The sequence below is a fragment of the Chelonia mydas genome, chromosome 21, assembly GCF_015237465.2.
Source record: "Chelonia mydas isolate rCheMyd1 chromosome 21, rCheMyd1.pri.v2, whole genome shotgun sequence".
NCBI lineage: Eukaryota > Metazoa > Chordata > Testudines > Cheloniidae > Chelonia > Chelonia mydas.
The window spans coordinates 15,041,360-15,061,872 of NC_051261.2; the positions used below are offsets into that span (position 1 = coordinate 15,041,360).

The 20,513-nt window shown below is 56.0% G+C and overlaps 1 protein-coding gene across 2 annotated transcripts; it reads right to left on the reverse strand.

Annotated features, from left to right (window-relative positions):
- Positions 1–904: 904 nt before the first annotated feature.
- On the reverse strand, positions 905–7,963 carry ELF3 (E74 like ETS transcription factor 3). 2 transcript variants are annotated; one of them, XM_037885156.2, is made up of 9 exons: positions 7,843–7,963; positions 6,621–6,770; positions 5,532–5,753; positions 5,083–5,175; positions 4,848–4,973; positions 4,417–4,509; positions 3,376–3,492; positions 2,432–2,627; positions 905–2,147 (listed from the first exon to the last, which is right to left on the reverse strand). In XM_037885156.2, exons 2-9 carry the CDS (start codon positions 6,760–6,762, stop codon positions 2,036–2,038), a joined length of 1,101 nt encoding a protein of 366 aa, XP_037741084.1. In that variant the 5' UTR covers positions 6,763–6,770; positions 7,843–7,963; the 3' UTR covers positions 905–2,035. The 2 variants fall into 2 exon arrangements, with proteins under 2 accessions (XP_037741084.1, XP_037741083.1); XM_037885155.2 differs by having other exon boundaries at positions 5,532–5,756.
- Between the last annotated feature and the right edge of the window lie 12,550 nt (positions 7,964–20,513).

The window sequence follows — 20,513 nt, forward strand, 5'->3', positions numbered from 1 at the left end:
AGGGCTCTGATCAAAGGGATGTAGCCTGGAGCATGGTCCCCCAGCCCATCCATACCCATAGCCTTGGAGCAGCAAGCTAGAGCCAGACTACAGCTCCCCCAGCCAGGGAGCAAGGGGCAAAGACAGCCAGGGTGACAGACAGGGCCATGTTGCTTAATCTCAGATACTACAGGGATGGAAGAACCTGAAGAGAAGAGAACGTGGCAGGTGCTTTCAACACCCAGCCCCAGCAATGGCAGGGACCCTGTGTGTGCGTCCGTGCAGGCTGCAGGGTCTGCCTAGCCTGCCTACCTAAGCCCTTCCACGGCCCCCTCCCTGCAGCATCTAAGTCCTTAGGAAACCTTCCCCAGTAGAACCAAGGAGCTCTGGACTTCAGGAAGGGACAGATGGCCCCAGAGCAAATATGGGGGGACAGACATGGGTCCATCAGGAACAGACTCAAGGCCCTCAATCTATTTAGCTTAACCAACAGAAGGTTGAGGGGTGACTTGATCAAAGCCCACAAATACCTACATGGGGAACAAATCTTTGACAATAGGCTCTTCAGTCTAGCAGACAAAGGTCTGACACGACCCAATAGCTGGAAGTTGAAGCTAGACAAATTCCGGCTGGAAATACAGTGTAAATTTTTAAGTGAGGGTAATTAACCCCTGGAACAACTTTACCCAGGGCAGCAGTGGGTTCTCCCACTCTGGCCATCTTTAAATCGAGCCGAATGTTTCCCTAAAGTCTGTGCTCCAGTTCAGTTAATTAACCATTGGGTTAATGGAGGAGGTCAGACTAGTGGGGGTGGCTACAGTCCCTTGCAACCATGCAATCTGTGACACCCCCCCTCCAGTGAGCAGCCTGGACCCACTTTACCCCCAGTCATTATAGAAGCCACAAGGAGGAGGCATGCACACCGTTTGTAAAAAAAGCAACAATTTATTTCTGATATACTCATTATCAAACCAGGAAAAGACCTTGTGTGTCCGCCAGACCCCTCAGTGTCAGGACGCACTAATGCCACGTTCTGGACAGAGACTGTCAAAGGCCAGAAGAACCTTATTTCAGTCCAGCTGAATACTGAGAACAGTCATTGGTTCGAAGAGGCCAAGTGCTTCCAGGACACTCACAATCACGCAAGAACAAGCTTATTTATGAAAAAATAGATCTCTATATACATTATATACCCTCTGTTTATGTTATATAAATTAGAAGCAGGAGGAGAGCGCCTCATGGGGAAAGGGGATGTTATCACACTGAGGGGATGGGATTTGGGGGGCAAGGAGGCGAATGCCCAGGAACAAAGAGGGGAAACTCTGCCTGATGACCCGGCTACTGTCACGGTCCCTCCAGAGCCATCCGAAATTCACAGTTCTCTCCTACTCCCCTTGGGCCAGCGCTGCTCGAAATTCACGAAGCATCTGCTTGGGCCATTCACAGAGCAGCAGGCTACTCATGCCAGCGCACAGCCCGCATGGCTGGCAGCAGCCCCACGGCGGGCAGCGCAGAGAGGGCATGCTTGGCAAAGACACAGCGCTCAGTGCCCGTTCTCTTCATTCCATCTATGGCACGGGGCGGCAGTGCCCCTGTAGCTGGCACACCGGTGCATCCCACTTCCCAGACCGTGGCTGACTGCAGCAGTAGCCAGGACCGCCTGCTCTGCTCGGACATTTGAAGTCCCCCGAATTCGATTGTGAAGAACGGAGCACGTCCCTTCCACTCTTCCAGGCTTTGAGAACAGCCAGAGTCACTGTAATTCCACTTGGAAAGAAGAGTCCAGCAATGCAACAATAGAAATAATGGTTTACAATAACCTACTTGAGCCAAAATATCAGCTGTAGTTACCTAGGTGCCGGCGGGTAACCAGCACATACACTTGTGCCCCTAGGAAGGCGCTGGAGGCTAACACACAGCCCGGGACAGCAGCTTTGGGCTCCAACGTGTGACAAAAACTCTTGTCTAGGGAGCACGGTTCAGTGCATTATGCCTAGGGTCTCGCCCCTGAGCCAGACGGCCAGAGCCCGAGTCCTTGTAGGGCTCCCCCGGCTCCTTACTTTCGGTTCAATACTTCCTCCTCCTTCCAGCCACTGGAGTTCTTCCCAAACTTGTAGACCAGCCGCCGCCCGTCAACCCGCTCCAGGATTTCCCGCTTGTAGTAATACCTGGAAGGGAAGGAGGGGACATCAGCACTGGATGCAAGGCAGCCCAGGGAGCCGGTGTGGAGGCCATCTGGGAAGGGAAGAGCCTGAGGCCGAGGACGCTGAGGGACGGAGGCTGAGAGAAGGCCCCATTACGGGGAGGCTGGGAGAGGAGCTGTCAGGGTAGGGTAGGGAAGCAGAGGAGGCGAAGCATGGAGCTTTGGGTGGAGGTAGGCCCTGGAGCCTTGGAGACAGGCTGGGGCTCCTGCCTCTCTTGGGCGGGACGGGGGCAATCCCCTGAAACCCACCTCATGGCCCGGCTCAGCTTCTCGTAGGTCATGCTGCTGTTCTTCTTCTTCTGCCCCCAGAGCTGAGCCACCGCCTCGGAGCGGAGGAACTTGAAGACGCCCTCGCTTCGGTCCTCCCACTTCATCAGCCCCTCGTTCAGCTCGGGGTGGAGCAGGATGTCCCGGATAAATTCCCACAGGTGAGTCCCTCTCGGGGCTGGAACAGAGAGAGGAGGGACGGTCCAGTTCAGTGCGGGGGCTCTGCAGATCCGGGACCCCACAAACCCAGCAGGCTGGAGGAGGCTCTGCAGAAAGTGCTGGCCAGGGCTGGGAGCTCCATGATAACAGCGGCAGCTCCCTGCACCCTGGGAACAAATCAGCCCTGCACCCAACGGGGGTGCAGAAGGTCCAATAGGCAGCAGAGCCAGTGTTGTTCCTCCACATGGGAGCTCACTCGGGGGGCTGCAGCCCAGACGGGCTAGGCAGCTGTGCCCCACTGAGGCGCATGGGCCCCAGCCCCCAGAGGAGACTCTGTGGGTGGTGCAGTTACACAGATCCGGAAGTCCAGTCCATCTCCCCCACGCCCCCAGCCTCGTGGTGGCACTCCCTTGCACCCAGCCCACCTACTGGGGCCATGCACTGGGACCAGGGATTGGACCTTAGGAATCACTGGACCATCAGCAACCAATCGGAAAGCACTGGGGGCTCCGATTCCCTTGAAATCAATGGCAGTTAGGCACCCAAACCCCTTTGAGGATCGGTGCCTAAAGGCTGCACCGTGCAAGGGGCTGGCCCTCAACGTACTATGGGTTAGGAGCCCCCATCCCTCCTCCCACCTCCCCTCCCCAAACACGGCCGAGACAACTGTCCTGGTCAATTCCAGGGCTGGCCATTAACTTCAGCACCCGGACGAGCCAGGGCATAGCCACCCTAGCCCACAGGAGCCCCCCTGGCCTCTCACGTACAGTGTTTGCTCTTCTTGGTCTCCAGGCAGTCTCTGTTCTCCTTGCTGAATTTCCGGGGCCTGCCCCTTTTCCGCTTCCCATGCTTGACATCCCCTTTGTCATAGTCGGCAAAGCCATCTGTGCGGGAGGAGGTGGGAGACGTTACTGGGCCTGTCTGGGTTTTATAGCGGGCCCACCCTGCCCCGGGGGGGTCTGAGCAGCCTCAGCTCCTGGCTCCTCCTTCTTTAGAAATACAAGGCGAGATGTCCATTGTAATTCCCTAGGGACAGGTCCCCTCTGCCGGCTCAGGGAACTGCCAGCCTGCCCGACCTAACTGGCGGTCCCTGTTTAGCCACCCAGCAACAGGGCCCCTTCCCCCATCTCCTACACCTCGGGTTCCCTGGTAGGCCCTGGGGAGAAGGCCTGGACACTGGTTCAAATGGTCGCTATGGTCTGTATCCTGCCCTGTTACCCTGAGCACGGCACAGGGATGCAGTCAAAGCTCCCCGCGCCAGGGGGTTTCTGACCGCTGCCTACGGCAGCGTGGCACACCTTGGCCAAGTCCCCCACCCTCATCCCAGCTGGCATCCGTCCCACTGCCCATCCCTTTCCGGGTCGCCATGGCACCAAGGTTCTGCCAGCAGCTGCTGGGGCAGAGGGTCTCAAAGGCAGATCACATCCCCTCCCTAGGCACAAAGCAGGGGCAGAGGAAGGAGCCCAGGCAAAACCCAGAGCCAAAGCCAGGTCTACTTCCTGTCCAGGTTCCATTTCGTTCAGCCCACCAGAGTGCGGGAGATCCGAATAAAAACTCCTGGGTTTGACCCATCCTGCCTGGATACCATGGCAATGAGCACCTGAGAAGTTTCCGAGGCAGAAAGCTAAGGCAGGCCACCTTTAGCAGGGGTCAGTTCTCAGTGCCTCTTCCCGAGCCGAGGGGAACCAACCAAGCTCTCTCCAGTGGCAAGGGGCCTTTCCTTTCCCTCCCTGACCCCGTTTTTTTTCCAGCCTTGCCCAGCCCCAAGCTCATCTCTCTCCCCACCAGTCGGAAAGGAAGCAACTCACCATCAGAGGAGAACAACTTCACTTCTGTCGGGTCGGGATCTATGTCACTTCCACCGGAGTCTTGGGAGTTGGGGCTATGGGACATCCCGGTCCCTGGGGGGCAAAGCAGATAGGTTGGATTTCCAGTTATTCCCCTCCAGAAACACTTTTAATCAGCAGAAAGCAGTTCTCCCGGCCACACACACCAAACGCTCCCCAGCAGGTGGTCTGCCCTGGAATGGGTTTTTGGGGAACTCTCGCATGAAACAGGGCAGGGTCTCCAACTAGAACCCAGATGTAGGGCTGTGTCCCCATCCCAGAGAACCACACATGAGACGGGAGCAGACACAGGGCCATCCAGGACTGATGGGAGACCCCACTGGTGGGAGAGCCCGCGCCTGCGCCATGGCCAAGGATGCCCTGACACTGAACGTGAGCGACGAGGACTTTACCTGAGACAGAGATGTCAGAGCTGCCTGGAGACAAGGCACCGGAAATGTAGCTGAAGTCTGCCTGGAAGAAAGGGTTTGTGGATTTCATCTCCTCCAGGGATTCCTTCGTGTACGAGTTTCCCAGCTCTAGAAACAGTGGAGGAGAGAGCAGGAAATGGTGAGCCCCATCCAGGTAACGGACACGCACACGGCAGGGGCCTCGAGGGACAAGGTGTGGCCAGGGTGCTTCTCTTACCTGAGGCACTGGAGTCCTGGAAGATCTCTTGGGAAGACATGTCCTCTTTCTCTAGCAGGTCAATGATCCAGGTCAGCTCATCGGAGACCGAGACTGCAGGAGGGGGGCAGATAGGAATTAATTTTATTTGACCAGTCCAAAGGGCAAAGGCACCTCCCCATGCTCTTCCCGTGGGCCCCTTCATGGGTTCCAGCTGTTCCCCCAGCTCTTCTGGTGCAAGCCCTTCTACACTCCCCAATGTGCCACCCAAACCTCCCTTCTAACCGGAGTCTCGGGATAGGAATGGGCCTTGCCCCGGGTTATAGGGCAGCAGGGACTGGGGACATGCCAGTTTGGAAGCCCCAAGGAGTTGCCCGTCCCCAGCTCTGGCTGGCTAGGCAGGGCTAGCTCGCTGTGGGCCCTGCTGGCATGGGGCGGAGGAAGATCTGTGCTGGGTCACTGGCACTCACCGATCTCATGGAGGCGGGCGTAGAGCTCGTCCCCGAGTGGCCCGAAAACGAGCCGCAGCTGCTCCGGCGTGCAGTGGCAGAGCGTGTAGCCGTCCATGTTGCAGCAGGAGAAGTTGATGGCGCTGGCGTCGTACTTGTTCTTCTCCACGTGGTAGCTGATCCACTCCAGCACCTGCGCCTTGCTCCAGAAGTACGGGAGCTCGCTGAACCACGCCGGCTTCTCTGCTGGGGAGAAAGGAGCAGGGCTCAGGGGCGCTGCTCACCCCATGGGGCACCCGGCCCCGGCTCTGGCTGGCTGGGCAGGGCTCTCGATGAGCCCACATCACAAGGGGTGGGGTTGGCTCTGCTGGGCACAGAGAGTCAGACGGGCGGCGGGGGGGGGAGGTTATCTTGCTTAGTCACCGTTGTGGCATTGTCATGTGCCCCTGTCGCCCGCTCCTTTATCTCGGATCCTGCCTGACGGCAGGGCCCGAGGGAATGGCCGAGGGCAGCTTCTCAGCTCCCAGCCCAGTCCTTCCCCAAAGGGCACTGCAGACCCACCAGAGGATATGGGGGACCCCACCCCAATCCCAACGCCCGAGAGTGATCTTCCCCCTTCCACGAGCCCCAGCTGGCCGGTGGCCCATCCGACCCAGTCCCCTGTCTCTGGCAGCAGACTAAACCCTGATGCTGCAGAGGAAGGAAGCTGAACTCCCAACCTGCCCCCATAATGCACCTGGGCAATGGGGCAAACAAACAATAACACTTTGCACCTTCAAAACATCTTCCATCCAGCCTCCCATGGGACCCACATGTTAATAGGATAAACCTGGCAGGCAACCCTCTAGGGGAGCTATTGAAAGTAGTATTTAGAGAGGGGAACTGAGGCACAGAGAGGAGCAGGGACTTCCCCAGGTCACCCAGTAGCAGAGGTGGGAATAGAACCCAGGTGTCCTAAATCCCAGTCCTGTGTGCTAACTACTAGGCAACCCTATCTCCCTTCTATTCCAGGGGCGGGATTCCATCTGGTGATTAGCTTACGCCCTGACTCATTGTCACTGCAGGTCTCCTGCCTGGCTCTGCCCCATGGCACGCAGGCTCCAGCCCCACCTGTGGTCTCCGCAGGCAGCGCGAGGTTGTCCTCCTTCCCCAGGTGGGCCAGCAGTTCCATGGGGGGCTGAGCCTCCTCCGGCTGGTACATGGCGCTGATGTAGTTCGAGAAGATGTTGCTGATTTCACAGGATCCCGCCATAAAGCTCTCTGCCAAGAGATTGCACCTGTCAGCATGACTCTAGCCAGCGCTGCCTGCGAGATACAGACCTTGCTGAGCTGGCACTTGAACCCTGGGCAGGGTACAGCTGGGAGCACGGAGCCCGCCCCGCCCTGCCCCGCCCCACGGAGGGGACGGGGTCACAGCCAGCAGTCTGTGCATCTCCCTGCTTCCCTTGCCCCTTCTGGTGCCTCAGGCCCAGGGTCCGCCGCGATCTGGGGCAGCTGGGATCCGAGCTCAGCCTGCAGATTTCAAGCCTGGGGTGAATCGTCACCACATCAAAAAGGCTCAAGCCCTCACTGGACCATTGGAAAGCACCCTGTGTTCCTTGGGCCCTTTGTTGCCCTTCGCTGTAAAAGGGAACAGAGACAGGCTCCCCCTGGGCTGGAGGCTGCGTCCCAAACAGTTTAATGCTGTCAGCCAGCCGCTGACAGAGCACAAGGATGAGAACAAGCCGCTGTCATTCGTTCCAAGGCCTCCTTCCATCCAGGGTGTAAGTCTGGTAGCACCTGGCCAGGAGGACGGGGCTGCGCAGTGGGGCCGGGGTGGATGGCCCTCGGAGTCTCCTGCTTAGCAGGCTCATCGCGCTGCCATCTGCAGAGAGCTGTGGTCTGGCTGCTCCGCCGGGAAAGAGGCCATGTGCAAAATCGGTCGTCACCACTCACCCCATGGCCCCATCTCCCAAAGCACCCCAGCCCCCGTGCAGCCAGGGGTGCCCGGCCAGCCACACTCGCTCCCTCCTACCGGCTCCCTGGATGCCAGTGTCCTCAGCCCAGTCCTCGAACCCAGCCTTAAATGACCCGGAGCAGTGACCTTCCCACCATCGACACGCCTGCCCGGGCATGAGAGCCGGCGAGCAGGACTGCCGATACTCACCTGGCTCAGCCCAGGGCGGCGGAGGTCTGGGCAGGTGCTTTCTACCCCTAATGCCCAAAGGGCTTGTTTGACCAACAGGTGGCTGGCGAATAAGGAGCAGCTAGTGGTGGGCGCACAAACACCTCCGCCCTCGGGGACGTGTAACAGACCCTCTCGAGCACGGCGCACAAAGGCGTTGGTACCTACCACAGTGCCCCCAGCAGCAGCAGTTAATCCACAAGCAGCGAAGGGAGGGTGTAAATACTCCAGGTGCACCGCTGGCTTCTAACCACTACTCATCTGTGCCTTAGCGCCTACCCCTATAGGCGGCCCCTCCCGGGTATCTCGCCTTATATAGCCTGTGTCTTCGGTAACATGATCTCAGGGCTCTAGGGGAATTCCTAGCCCAAGCATTCAAGCTCCAAGCTTCATCGGATTTGCATAATGGGTGCCACTGGCCCCACGCCAGTGCTTTCTTGCCGGGAAATCAGGGCTGGCCAGTTTAATGATTGTCAAAGCCCTCGCCCGGCCTGTGCCAGCGTCTCACCCCTCACCGTGTTTTTCTCTCTTTCTAATCTCACGTGTTTGTTTGCTCACAAAAGCAGGCTCATCGGCGGCCTCCTCCCTGCCAGGAATGGCAGCCATGTGAGGGGCTGGCGTGCCAGCCGGGCCTCTCCCTGCCAGGAGTCCAGCATGGGGGGAAGGGGGCAGCTGTGACCAGACAAACCTGTGCTCGGCCCCCACCAGCAAGTTGTGGCTCCCATTGGCTGAGCTAAGAACCTCAGCGGCAGCTCCGGATCCCCCAAAAGTCTGGAGTTCGGGTTCAGCCCGGCCCTCGTAAATTACCCCTCTAAAATGGGCACTGCACCGTCTGGAGTGTAACCACGCTGGGCCATTAGAGGAGGGGCCTGTTTGCCACTTGGCCAGACTGATGCGGGGACAGAGCCTCCGGAGCCGGGACAGCACCACTGGGTGGGACAGGCCCTAAGCCTCCCCCAGCCAGGCCCGGAGCTGGGCTGGGCCCTGGGGGGCAGCTGATTTGACCAGAGAATGGTGTAAATCCGGTGATGGGAAGAGAGGATTTTCCTTATTCTGCTACTTCCAATGTATGCATGGGTTTATTTCTGACCAGCTACGGCTGGGGTGGGGTCCCTCCTGCCCATTCCCGCCCCTCCACTTCCCAGGCGCTGGAGAGGGCTGTTTGTCCCAGCCCTGCCAGTCAGTGGCATCTCGCTCACACTCACACACACGCATGCCGCACGCGTGTGTGCACACGACCGGGCTGGAATGGGTGGGCGGGGGATTCGTTACAGAGGCTGCGGGTCACGGATGGATCCCGTGGTTCTCGCCAGCTGTCCATCTCCCAGCCTGCACTGCCTGGTGTCGCCACACACGGGCTGCATCCTGGCCTGGAAGGGACGGCTGAGTGTGCAACAATGCATACGGGCACACCCGGATGCCGCACAATGTGTGCACACACACATACACAAGCATGCACGACAGTGCTCTCGCACGGACGAGCGGAGCGCCTTCAAGGCCGAGCGCTGCACCATTTGTGACCCTGCAAAGTCCGTGCTTCCGGGTGGCCCGAGTTTAGCCCCCGCTGCGGCTGTGAACAGCCCACCTAACCAGCCACTCCGGTCACAGGGCGTCTCATGCCTCCGCCCAGTGACGTCACACCCGGTTACCCCACTTCTGGGAAGGTTGCCACGGCCTCGGAGTTACCCGGGCCTGTGACGTCATCCAAGTGACAGCAGGGCAAGCTGGCTAACGACGCAGGCTAATTTCATTGTTCTTCAGGATAGTCATTAGTGCGTTGTGTGTGACCGGGACGCCACCCAGCCTTCGCTTTCTGGGCACTATGCCTTAACGCACGGAGACTCCCGCCGTGCGTGGGGACCAGCAGCCATTGCGCCCTCTCCCCCACGCCGCTCCTGGAGGTTCGCACTGTTGCCTGCATCTGAAAGCGAGCCAGTTTTGACTGAGGAGGCTAGTGGCACAATCGGGGTGAGATGTTATCCCTCTTCAGTGGCATTTTAACCGCCCCAGCCCCTGTATCAGAGAAGATCAGGGTTGGGAGGGACCTCCGGAGGTATCTAGTCCCACCCCCTGCGCAAAGCAGGACCCTCAGTATCCCTCTCTTACAACTGAGGCTCAGCCAACCCCGTAACTTGTTCCTAGACCCTCCTTCCGACCCTTTCACCCAAGAGTCCAAAACTAGCTTATAACCCCCCCCCCCACCGAGATCACTCCCTCCTGCTGTTGAAATGCAGCCCCTCGGGGCGGAACGTGGCAGCTGTTTCGTGGTGCGCGGCCGCCCCACGCAGCACAGGGCAGGCAGTTGAAATAGCAGGGCTTTCTCACAGCCCTGCTCTCAGGATGCGTCCCGGTGGGAAACATGCCCCACTGTATAATCCCTGCACTCCCCTGCCCGAAATCCAACTTGCCCCACAGGTCCGAGCTGGAGAAGCAGCTTTTGCCCCCAGCGTAGCCTGGAGCCTGCCCAGGAACTGAGCAGCCGCAGGGCCGGGCTGAGCTCCCAAGTTCCCATGGGGGTGACTCGGGGAGCAGCAGTGGCCAGACGTGCGGATTCTGCCCATGCTGTTATCTCTGTCCCACTCACACCTGTGCACCTGCAGGACAACAGGTGCACCTGCCACACAAGCCCTGGGCCTCACTGCCCTCTGGTGGCCATGTCTGGGGTAGCGTCCTTTTGGGGGTACACTCAGCAGCCGCCTGGACTTACAGGGGGGCGGTTTGTACAGTGTGGAAAACGTGCCCCTGGCTGAAGGAGCCAAACACCCCCAGAGGCGTGGCCGCTGCGAAGGGCTGTTTGTGCAGGCTGGGGCCAGCTTGCAGAGGCTGCTGAGTGTGTGTTCGAGCCGGAGGACACCGATGCCAGTCAGCGGGTTTCGAAATGTGCACGGGAACAACAACAAAAGCTTTCCGAGGAATCGCGCCGGGGGAGAGGGGTACGTGGCCAGAGCCGGTGGTGAGGGCGCTGCTGGGGTAGCCCGGGGTTCAAGACCTTGCTCTGGAGTTCTAGCTCCAATTAGCCTGCGTGTAATTGAACATTTAACCACAGCACTGAGCTCCTCCCTGCACAGAGTTAGGTTCCCAGTCCCTAGGATCCCCGGTAGGAGCAGGGCCCTGTTTCCACACCTTTCCCCCGCTCGTGGCAGTTTGCTGCAGAGGACCATTAGGAGGCGCTGGGCCCGCATTTTCAAGCTTTTCCCGGTAACCACGAGGGCTAGAAATGGGACTTTTATTTTAAAAATGCAAGCTGAGAGTCTCATGAAATCACAGGACTCCGGGAGCTGGGCCTTGAAGGACTCCCACCCCCCAAATAGCACAAGGCTCACGATAAAAAGCAAGGCCGGACTGCTCTCGCTCTCCCCAAACTTGGGGGGTGATCACTGAGCCCTCCCGGGCAATGTTCCCCAACTCTGCAGCGTACTGCTACCTGCAGTCTGTCAGAGCAAGGTCACCGCAATGCAAGATCTGCATGCCAACTCCAGGCTTTTAGCATAGCTGGGGTTTATTGGCAGAGGGTGGGGGAAGGGGAGGAGCGGGTGAGATGTGGGGGTGGGGAGACAGGGGGGTGCCCAGGACGAGCTGATCGATTGGCAGGTTCATTGGGAACATTTCGTGTTCTCGCCTCGCTGGGCTGAGCTTGGTGCCGACAGGACGGCTCCAGCTGCAAGGCTGCTAATAGCAGCGCTGTGCGTGAGACCTGACAGTGTGTGTGTGTGTGTGTGTGTGAGAGAGAGAGAGATCTGGTGAGGGTGTGTATGTGTGTGTGTAACCTGGAGGGGTATATGTGACGCAGCAACGCAGTTGTGTGTGTTTGTGTGTGTGATGCAGGAAGGCGGTTGTCTATGTGTTTGACCTGACAGAGCAGGTGTGTGTGACCCAGAGGGGCGTGTGTGTGTGTTTGTGTGCGAGGGAGAGTGATGTCATGGCCTCCGGCACTTTGTCCTCGAGAACATCCCGCAGTGGCCTGTGCGAGGCTGGTGCTAATTGTTCTCCTGGGCGGCCGGTGAGGGCAGTGGAGTCCCAGCGCGGTGCACGCTGCCGGGAAGCCTTGTCCCTGAGCTATGGGCTGTCGCTGGGCCGTGCTGCAGGCCGCCCGTCACTCCCAGTGCCCCATTGTGGTGACGGAGCGTCCCGGCCCCTCTCTCCTGGGAGCTCTCTGGGCTAGCCGCTCTCCTGGGCTTCCCACTTCCTGCCAGCCAATGGGGCTGTCGGCTCTCGCTCCGGCTGGACCGTCTGTCCCGTGTGCCACTCTCGCAGGGTAATCATGGAGCCTGGGCGCGGACCTGGCAGCTGCTCAAAGCAGGACCCGCCAGGCTTTCTAAGGCATGGGTTGGCTCTGCCATCGGGGCTGGCACTCAGGAGGCCCGTGTGACCCCGGCGTGTCCCTCAGTTCACTCAATCCCTTCGCTAAAGCCTTTCCCAAATCCCGCTGAGCTCTCCTCCCCCATAACAGCTTGTGTCAGTGAGCTCCACAGGCTGGTCACCAACCGAGATTGGGAGAGAGAAGCCAGACGGTCCGTGAGCTGGACGTCACAGCACTGGCGGACATTGCCCGCGGTGGGCACCGGGCTCCTGGGCATGGGGACAGGCTCAGCGGAAAGCGCCCTCTCTGCCCCCAGCCTTCGGCGTGGCTGAGACCAGGCATGCTGACCAGAGCCACTGCAGGCTGGGCACAGCCGAGGCTGTGCTGGTATCGATGTGGGCGCAGCCACGGGCAGGCGAGATGGGCGCAGGGGCTGGAGAATGTCGCAGGACCAGTCAGCTCAGGATTCAGTGGGCGTGTGGGCATCACACCCAGCTCGTTGTCCGTCCGTCTGTCTAATGGCTGGTCCCAGCGACTAGCACCGCCAGCTGCTCACTCAGGCGCACCCCGGCAAGCTCCTCTCTAGCTCGCGAGGGGAGGCCTGTGGGACAGGTCCTGAAGGGCCAGGGTTCGACTCCTGCTAGGGCCTGTGGGGCCCGTGTATGTGCAGAGGTGGTCTGTTACAGATGTTGATTCTGGCTCGTTGGCTGCTGCTAACCTGCTCCAGGCAGGGTGGGCCTAGGGAGCATCCCCTGCTGCACTGCTCACGGGCCCAGCTGCGCCCAGGGCTGAGTGGGAATTTCCGTGCTGGGGAGACCAGCCACACCCCCTCTGCAGAGCCGCTGGCTCCCTGGAATGCAGGAGAACCAGCCCCACGCCCCAGGGTGCTCCATGCACCCGCCCTGAGCCTGCTCACGGCTCCTCCCTAACCAGCCAAGTCGCACGCCAGCGCGGGGAACCGCCCCTACCCTCCCAAACAACCTGCTGCTGGGAAGAGGGCAGGCTACTCCCAGGAGGAAATGCACCCAGAATCCGACACCCAACACATGTAGCCTCTGGGCAGCGGTTCCCAGTCCGCGAGCTGCCGGCAGCCCAATCCACACGCAGCTGGGCCGCCCAGCGGGGGTCTAGGGTCGGGGCTGCCACCCTGCCACCCAGTCCCACACGGCTGAGTCCAAGGTCCCTGCTGCCCGGCCCCCCCACCCAAGGCTCTGCTCTTGGCCCCACTCTGTGAAGGGGTCTCTGGGCGGGAGGCGCTGGGCATAGGGTCTGGGGGGGCGGGGGGGGCGCTGTGGTTCTCAACCTGCAGTCCAGGTAACACATTGTCGGCCGCAGGCACAATGATAAATCGGTTGAGTACCACTGTGTGACTTGCCACCCGCTGGGAGGAGCCCAGACCGGGGTGTAACTGGCTGAGCAGAGGTTTCAGTGGCCCAGGGTCAGGTGGTCCTGCGGCTGCTGGGGAACTCAGCGCAGCACAAGCTGCCCACGGCGGCCCCTGCCCTTCTCCCTTCCTGATGGCGCTACCCGAGGAAATGCCCTTCTCTGGGTTAACCTGGTGCAGCTCAGAGGGTGGTGCTACTTATTCCAATCGCAGGCTGTACCCCCTGGGCACATGCAGTGTTTGGCACCATGCCCCTCCCATCACTAGGGCCCCATCTTCCAGCGGCCCCCTTGGGATGGCATGTGCTTAGAGTGGGTGATGGGGTGTCAAGAGTCCCTTCCCGTCTCCATGCCTCAGTTTCCCCATCAGTATCACCTACCTTGCTGCGGCTTGGAAAGCTGCTTAACTCGCTGCATGGCACATGCTTTGAGATCCTTGATCGATCTGCAGTTCCCATCCCCCGTCCCCATGGCAGTGGGCCCCATGGGTGCTGCACACCGGAAGGCCTTTCCCAGGGGAGATTTAGGCCTCTGGAGCAGCTCAGCTGGGATTCAGGCTGTCGGCATTGGAAAGGGGCCAGCCCCACAGGAGCTCTCCAGACAATCTGAGCCCATCCCCAGCCCCAGGGCCAGGGAGCCCCAGTCCCGGAGCAAAGGCTAGGGTCTGAAATAACCAAGCCACTGAAACTGACCAGGTGGATGCAGAGCCCGGCTGCACACCCCTCGCCCACACAGCTGGCCGCAGACATTCCCAGCGTGGAGGCCCAGCACTGGGTGAACCAGGGGCAGCTGCTTGGGGACAGGACCTGGACACGGCCCTGCAAGGAGGCAGATCCTGCTGCTGCCCACGGTGCAGCAAAGCTGAGGGGCCAGGCCGGACGGTGCCCGGGGATGGGGGGGATGGGCACACTGTGGACAGATGCTTCTCGCTCGTGGTACAGCTCAGGTGGGGGACGTCCAGTGGGGCAAATGAATCTTCTCATGCCTGGATCCAAACCTTTGCTCACAGCGGGGGCTGTCAGCCACCACCTGCCACGTGGCCCCTGTCCCTCACCCCAAGCCTCTGCCAGGGCACCAGGGACAGGCCTGGGGGCACGGGCCGGTGGAGGCTCAAAGCAGGGGTCACTTGGCTGCCCTTCGCTAGCCCCCAAGAGGCAGGCTGGTGCTGCTCGCAGCCCTTTCAGGGGCAGCGTTCAGTAGGGATACCAGTGCTGCCTGCCCTGCACTTTTAAAGGTGTCCCAAGGCCACCTAGGCTGGCCCTTGCCTTTGCCCTACCCCTGCTATGGCAAAGGTGACTGGAATAGCTCCTGGCCTGGGGTCTGGGCACTCTCCAGCTTCGCTTGAGGCTGGGGACACATTCCTGGCGCGAGGCTGCTGCAGGGAGTCTCTGCTGGATGGGCAAGGGCAGGGGCTCGAGTTCAGTGGGGTGGTTAATATGGACAGGGATCCACTGAAACCCGCCTAGGCAGCTGGCTGGGCCTTGGCCCAGGGTGCTGACGCAATCCTGCCAGCTCTCACCAGCCCCTGCTGCAGGAGCGCCTGTCAGAGCACCATGAGCAACATGCTTCAAGCAATTTGGGGTGGAAAGAGGGCACCTCCTCTGCACGATGCCCTGAGCTACCGACTTCCAAGGGAGCTCTTCTGCAAACTGCTCTGAGCCCTTCACATTAACCAAGGCCACATACTGCCACCCTAGGGGAGGCAACTCCCTCTCATCCCCTTTATAGATGACTCAGAGCTTGGGACAGAACCCAGAGACCTGATCTAAGGCAGCCAAACCTCAGCCATGCCGCCTTTCAGAAGGAGCATGCCAAATTATGTGCTTGTGCAACCCACACGAACACAGCATGGCTCTCTGGCACCCCCTAGTGACTGCAGCACATAGAGAGGTTTATGAATCTGCAACTACCTCCATGCAGGGCTGCTTAGCTCAGCCGAGTCCTTCCAGCTGGCTGGCCAGCGAGCGAGAGCACAGCCTTGGGCAGAACTCGACGGGGCTCCCCGGCACAAAGGGGACAGGTTAGATGTCGCTTGTGGCAGTTCTGTTAGGATTAATGTTAGGATATAGATATTCAGGCCTGTCTGCGAAGGCCTGTACTTTAAGAATTTAGGTGTATTCTTATCACTTGGCTAGTTCTAGAGGTATAAAAGAAAGAATCAAAATCACTGTCTGCTGGTGTAAGGGCCTTCTCTCCCTGTGACAGTCTGAGGCCCTGTGCTTAGGCTAAGGACTTTGGCTAAGCAGCAGAGGCAGCCATAAGCTAGGAAGCGACCGGTCACCTCCTCACATCCCAAACTAGTCACATTGAAAGAAGGTGCTATTGGGCTGTTAGGAATACAGTCCTGTCCTGATAGTGCCTATCACCTCCAGAGAAAGGGAAGTGCTTAGAAAATGTGAAAGGAAACTTAGTTTGATAGCATCCTGTCTGGCAAGAACTCACTTATGAATAGCTGGGATGTGAAATCCTCACTTCTGTATTGTTTTGTCATTATAGTTCCCACTTTGCTATTGTTTGTCTGTATAATCTCTGTCTGGTTCTGTGATTGTTTCTGTCTGCTGTATAATTAATTTTGCTGGGTGTAAACTAATTAAGGTGGTGGGATATAATTGGTTACATAATCATGTTACAATATGTTAGGATTGGTTAGTTAAATTTCAGGAAAATGATTGGTTAAGGTATAGCTAAGCCAAACTGAAGTTTTACTATATAGTCTGCAGTCAATCAGGAAGTGAGGGGGTGGGGATGGGAGATGGGAACAGGGGTGGAGAAATTGGAATCATGTTTTGCTAAAGAGGGGAAATGGGAACAGGGAATAGGGGTAAGGAAATTGGAATCATGTTTTGCTAAAGGGGGAGCTGGGAACAGGGAATGGGGGTAAGGAAATTGGAATCATGTTTTGCTAAAGGGGGAGATGGGAATGGGGGTGGGGAAATTGGAATCATGTTTTGCTAAAGGGGGAAATGGGAATGGGGGTGGGGAAATTGGAATAATGTTTTGCTAAGGGCAGGAATGGGAACAGGGACACAGGTGTAAGGCTCTGTGGTGTCAGAGCTGGGAAGGAGGATATTAAGGAAGGAAACTGGAATCATGCTTGCTGGAAGTTCACCCCAATAAACCTTGAATTGTTTGCACCTTTGGACTTCGGGTATTGTTGCTCTTTGTTCGTGCGAGAAGGACCAGGGAAGGAAGTGGGTGAAGGAATAAGCCCCCTAACATCTTGGTGCCGTGACTCGGATGCATCGCATCGGATAGGTGAGTGGCAGCCTGTAAGTCCCCCTCCCCAACAGTCTGTGCAGCTGCTTGGAGGGGGTATCGCGAACTCTCGTGATGGTAGTTGTGGGTTCTGGCAAGCCAGGGTAAAGGATTTTTTGGATAAATGGATAAGGAAGAACCAGGGCCCATACCAGGTGCAGGGGTCAACCTGGGATGAGATTAAAAAGGAAATGGAGGAAGTGTTAGAGGACCCAGAGGTTTGGGGGGTGGCTGAGGAGCCCACCCTCCTTGGTATATGGCTAGTGGAAGAAGGTCCCTGCCCATGGGGACTGAATGCCTTCCAGGGAAAGGAGGCACTTCAGTCCCCTTGTGAGAGGTTTGAAGTAAGGGCAGCATTACGGGAAGCTGCCAGGAATCTTTCAAGTTTAGTGCTGCTTCAGCAAGGGCTGCTGAAGGGTTGTAAATTAGTTAGGGGTGGTGAAAGATGATTTGGCACAAAAGGGTTTATAGTCAAAAGCAGAGTTAACAGATGACCTTTAGAGACTGGAGCTGGGACTTGGTCCTGGGGGAGTGGAGAGAAAGAAAAAAAAAGTTTCAAAGTGCAACCTGCCTTTCCACACACTTTTGTTTCTCTGAAGTTTTAATGGAGGGTACTTTGGATACTTATGTGAGATGTCAAGAAAGAAGTTTTTGTTTAATGATAAAACGCAGTTATATAAACGTAACTGTATGTGCAACTCTGTGCAGTCACATTGGATGGAAGCTTGGTAATTAAATTATCCAAGGGGGTCAGGTCGAGTGGCTACTACCACCACTATGCTTCTGTCCCCAGAAGCGTTTACAGCTATTCTGAGGGAAAATGGGCCCCTTTCCCACAGAAACGGTCTATAAGGGACTGCTGCAGGCAGCAGGCGGAGAGAGAATCTGATCAAAATTATCTGACTTTTGGGTAATGTAATCAAAATCACTAAAGGATGGAAGGCGTTTCTATTGGAACTTAACTTGGCTGCCCCTGGTTGTGTCTAGTTGTACAAGACGGAAGTGTAATCGGGGTACAGTTGTGTAAAAGAGTAATCACAGTGCAAGGGATGTTAGGTAAAAGAGAATTTTGTATGTGCACAGGTAAAAGGAAAAGGGGAGGAATGATGGGAGCACTGAGCCTTGGGGTGGCTCTGGGGGATCAGATTGTTGCTTTGGTGGGTGCATGAAAACTCTGTGGGCGTGGGGGAGGCAGTTACACCTTGTGTAAAATTAATATGGCTAATATAATGTTATGGAGGTTAAACTATATGGAAGGAATGTGCATATTCCCAGGACGTGTGCAGTGTATATTGGAGAAGGGGTAAAAGAAATGCAAATAAAACATGGTACTTAATTAAAATCCTATTAGGGCTCCAAAAGGGGCCACGATAGGTTGTGCTTTCTTTTTCAGATCTCTTTGTGTTTTGGAGCAGGAGATGAAAGTGGAAAGTAATCAGAACTCTGGTGGAAGTAAAATGCTTCCCTTTTAAGACAGTGTCTGAGCTGCTAACAGCTTTGGATCCAGAAGCAAGCTAGTAAGCCTCTGTGTAAATGCAAATTACCTAGCTGATGGGCACAAAGGAGCTGCAAATAATGAATACATCCGGTCAGCAAACAAGCTACTAGAAGACTCAGATTATGGGCCTCCAGGAAAGGGAGCTGAAAAAACAAGTCAAGCCTGAAAATAAGGGGGACAGCTTAACCTTAAGGGGTGTGTGTGTGTGTGTGTACAGTGCTAAAATCTGAAGCTGTCTCTCAGCTATTACCTGAGAATAAACTTAATGCTTGGTACAGCAGAGAAACTATTGCAAACATGGTCTGTTGAACAAGAGGGGAAACTGAGGTACACCACCTCATGAATTTCATAAATGACCAGTGAGTGAGGTAATTCACTAGCCTGACTATAGAACAAAATAAGGACAGCCTGGAGGTAATTCTTCTGTTTTTCCTGCAATTAGCAAGGAAGTTTGTAAAAGAAAGTGGTGGTATTATTAATTATTATTATTAAGCAATAATCTGTCCCCACCAGGGGTGTGGAAATTGTTTCTTTTGTTTTTCAGATACTCTACAAGCAAGCTGGCACCAGCGGAAGAATAACTCAGAATACCATGGATCTGTGTTTTGCGTTGTTTGTCTGTGGTATTTGTCTTGTTGCTAGCATTGTTGTGTTTTCATGAACAGAAAAATCTCATGATGTGGGTGGGGGATGGCTTCAAAAGGCTGACCTTGGGGGGAAGATGTGTATGGGAATGCAAAATGCTCAACTAGGAGGCCAGCACCTGTGTAATAGCTACCGTCGTACCTGGAAATGGAACTGCAACTAAGGCGGTCCCCACAAGCCCTGTGGAAATAATGAGAAGGGGAGGAGCTCACTGGGAATCAATGGAGGGGTGTGTAAAATAGTGTAAATCAACAAAAGATGTTTGGATGTGCCCCTCTCCTATGACTATAGAGGAGCAGGATCAATGGCCTATGCAAGGGGTGGACAATTGGGTGTACTGTGTATAAGGTGTTTTGCTGGGAATGTACATATTACTGGGGGCACAATTACACCAGCCCATAACCAAACTACTCACATTTACATACTGCTATCTGGACTTTGGTGCACAAATGGATCTGTGAATCTTATTGCTGTGAATAATCAAACCAAGGCCTACTGCCTGATTCCATACCAAGTGGTCAAGCTGGTTTGGACAATATCCCATTTCTCTGTGAACATTCAATGGATTTATGATATGGACAAAAGCAAGCAAAACCTCCAGGCGCAGCTTGTTGCAACTGCCAGCAACTGGACACATCAGATCGTGACCCTGTCGAAGGAGGAGAGGCAGTGTTTTGGGGGTGTCTTGGATGTTGGACCTTACTGCAGTGGTCAGGACTCGGTGTTGCTGTGGATTTTGTATTGTTAACTGTACTTGTGTTACGTTGCATAGGGAGATAACCTATAAGTAATGTAGTAAGCCCTCCAAACCCTGCAGTGTACTAGACAACCCGGACCCAACCTTCTCGGGCCCGCTATAATGGGAAGTCTGGAACACTAATTGGAATAGGTGTGGTATGCCCGTACGAGAGAAGGTGCAGGGCACTATACTACACAAGGGGCAGTGGGACAAATGGAATATCGACACCTTCCACCTTGATGCCTGGCCCTATCAGGAACTGTGTCGCCATATGTCCTATGCTTTTCCAGGGATACCTGGGCAGGAGAATCCCAAAAGAGAAAAACACAAAGGGGTGGAGTGTTAGAATATAGATATTCAGGCCTGTCTGCAAAGGCCTATACTTCAAGAATTTAGGTGTATTCTTATCACTTGGCTAGTTCTAGAGGTATAAAAGAAAGAATCAAAATCACTGTCTGCTGGTGTAAGGGCCTTCTCTCCCTGTGACAGTCTGAGGCCCTGTTCTTAGGCTAAGGCCTTTGGCTAAGCAGCAGAGGCAGCCATAAGCTAGGAAGCGACCGGTCACCTCCTCACATCCCAAACTAGTCACATTGAAAGAAGGTGCTATTGGGCTGTTAGGAATTCTGTCCCATCCTGATAGTGCCCATCACCTCCAGAGAAAGGGAAGTGTCTAGAAAATGTAAAAGGAAACTTAGTTTGATAGCGTCCTGTCTGGCAAGAACTCACTTATCAATACTGGGATGTGAAATCCTCACTTCTGTATTGTTTTGTCATTATAGTTCCCACTTTGCTATTGTTTGTCTGTATAATCTCTGTCTGGTTCTGTGATTGTTCCTGTCTCCTGTATAATTAATTTTGCTGGGTGTAAACTAATTAAGGTGGTGGGATATAATTGGTTACATAATCATGTTACAATATGTTAGGATTGGTTAGTTAAATTTCAGGAAAATGATTGGTTAAGGTATAGCTAAGCCGAACTCAAGTTTTACTATATAGTCTGCAGTCAATCAGGAAGTGAG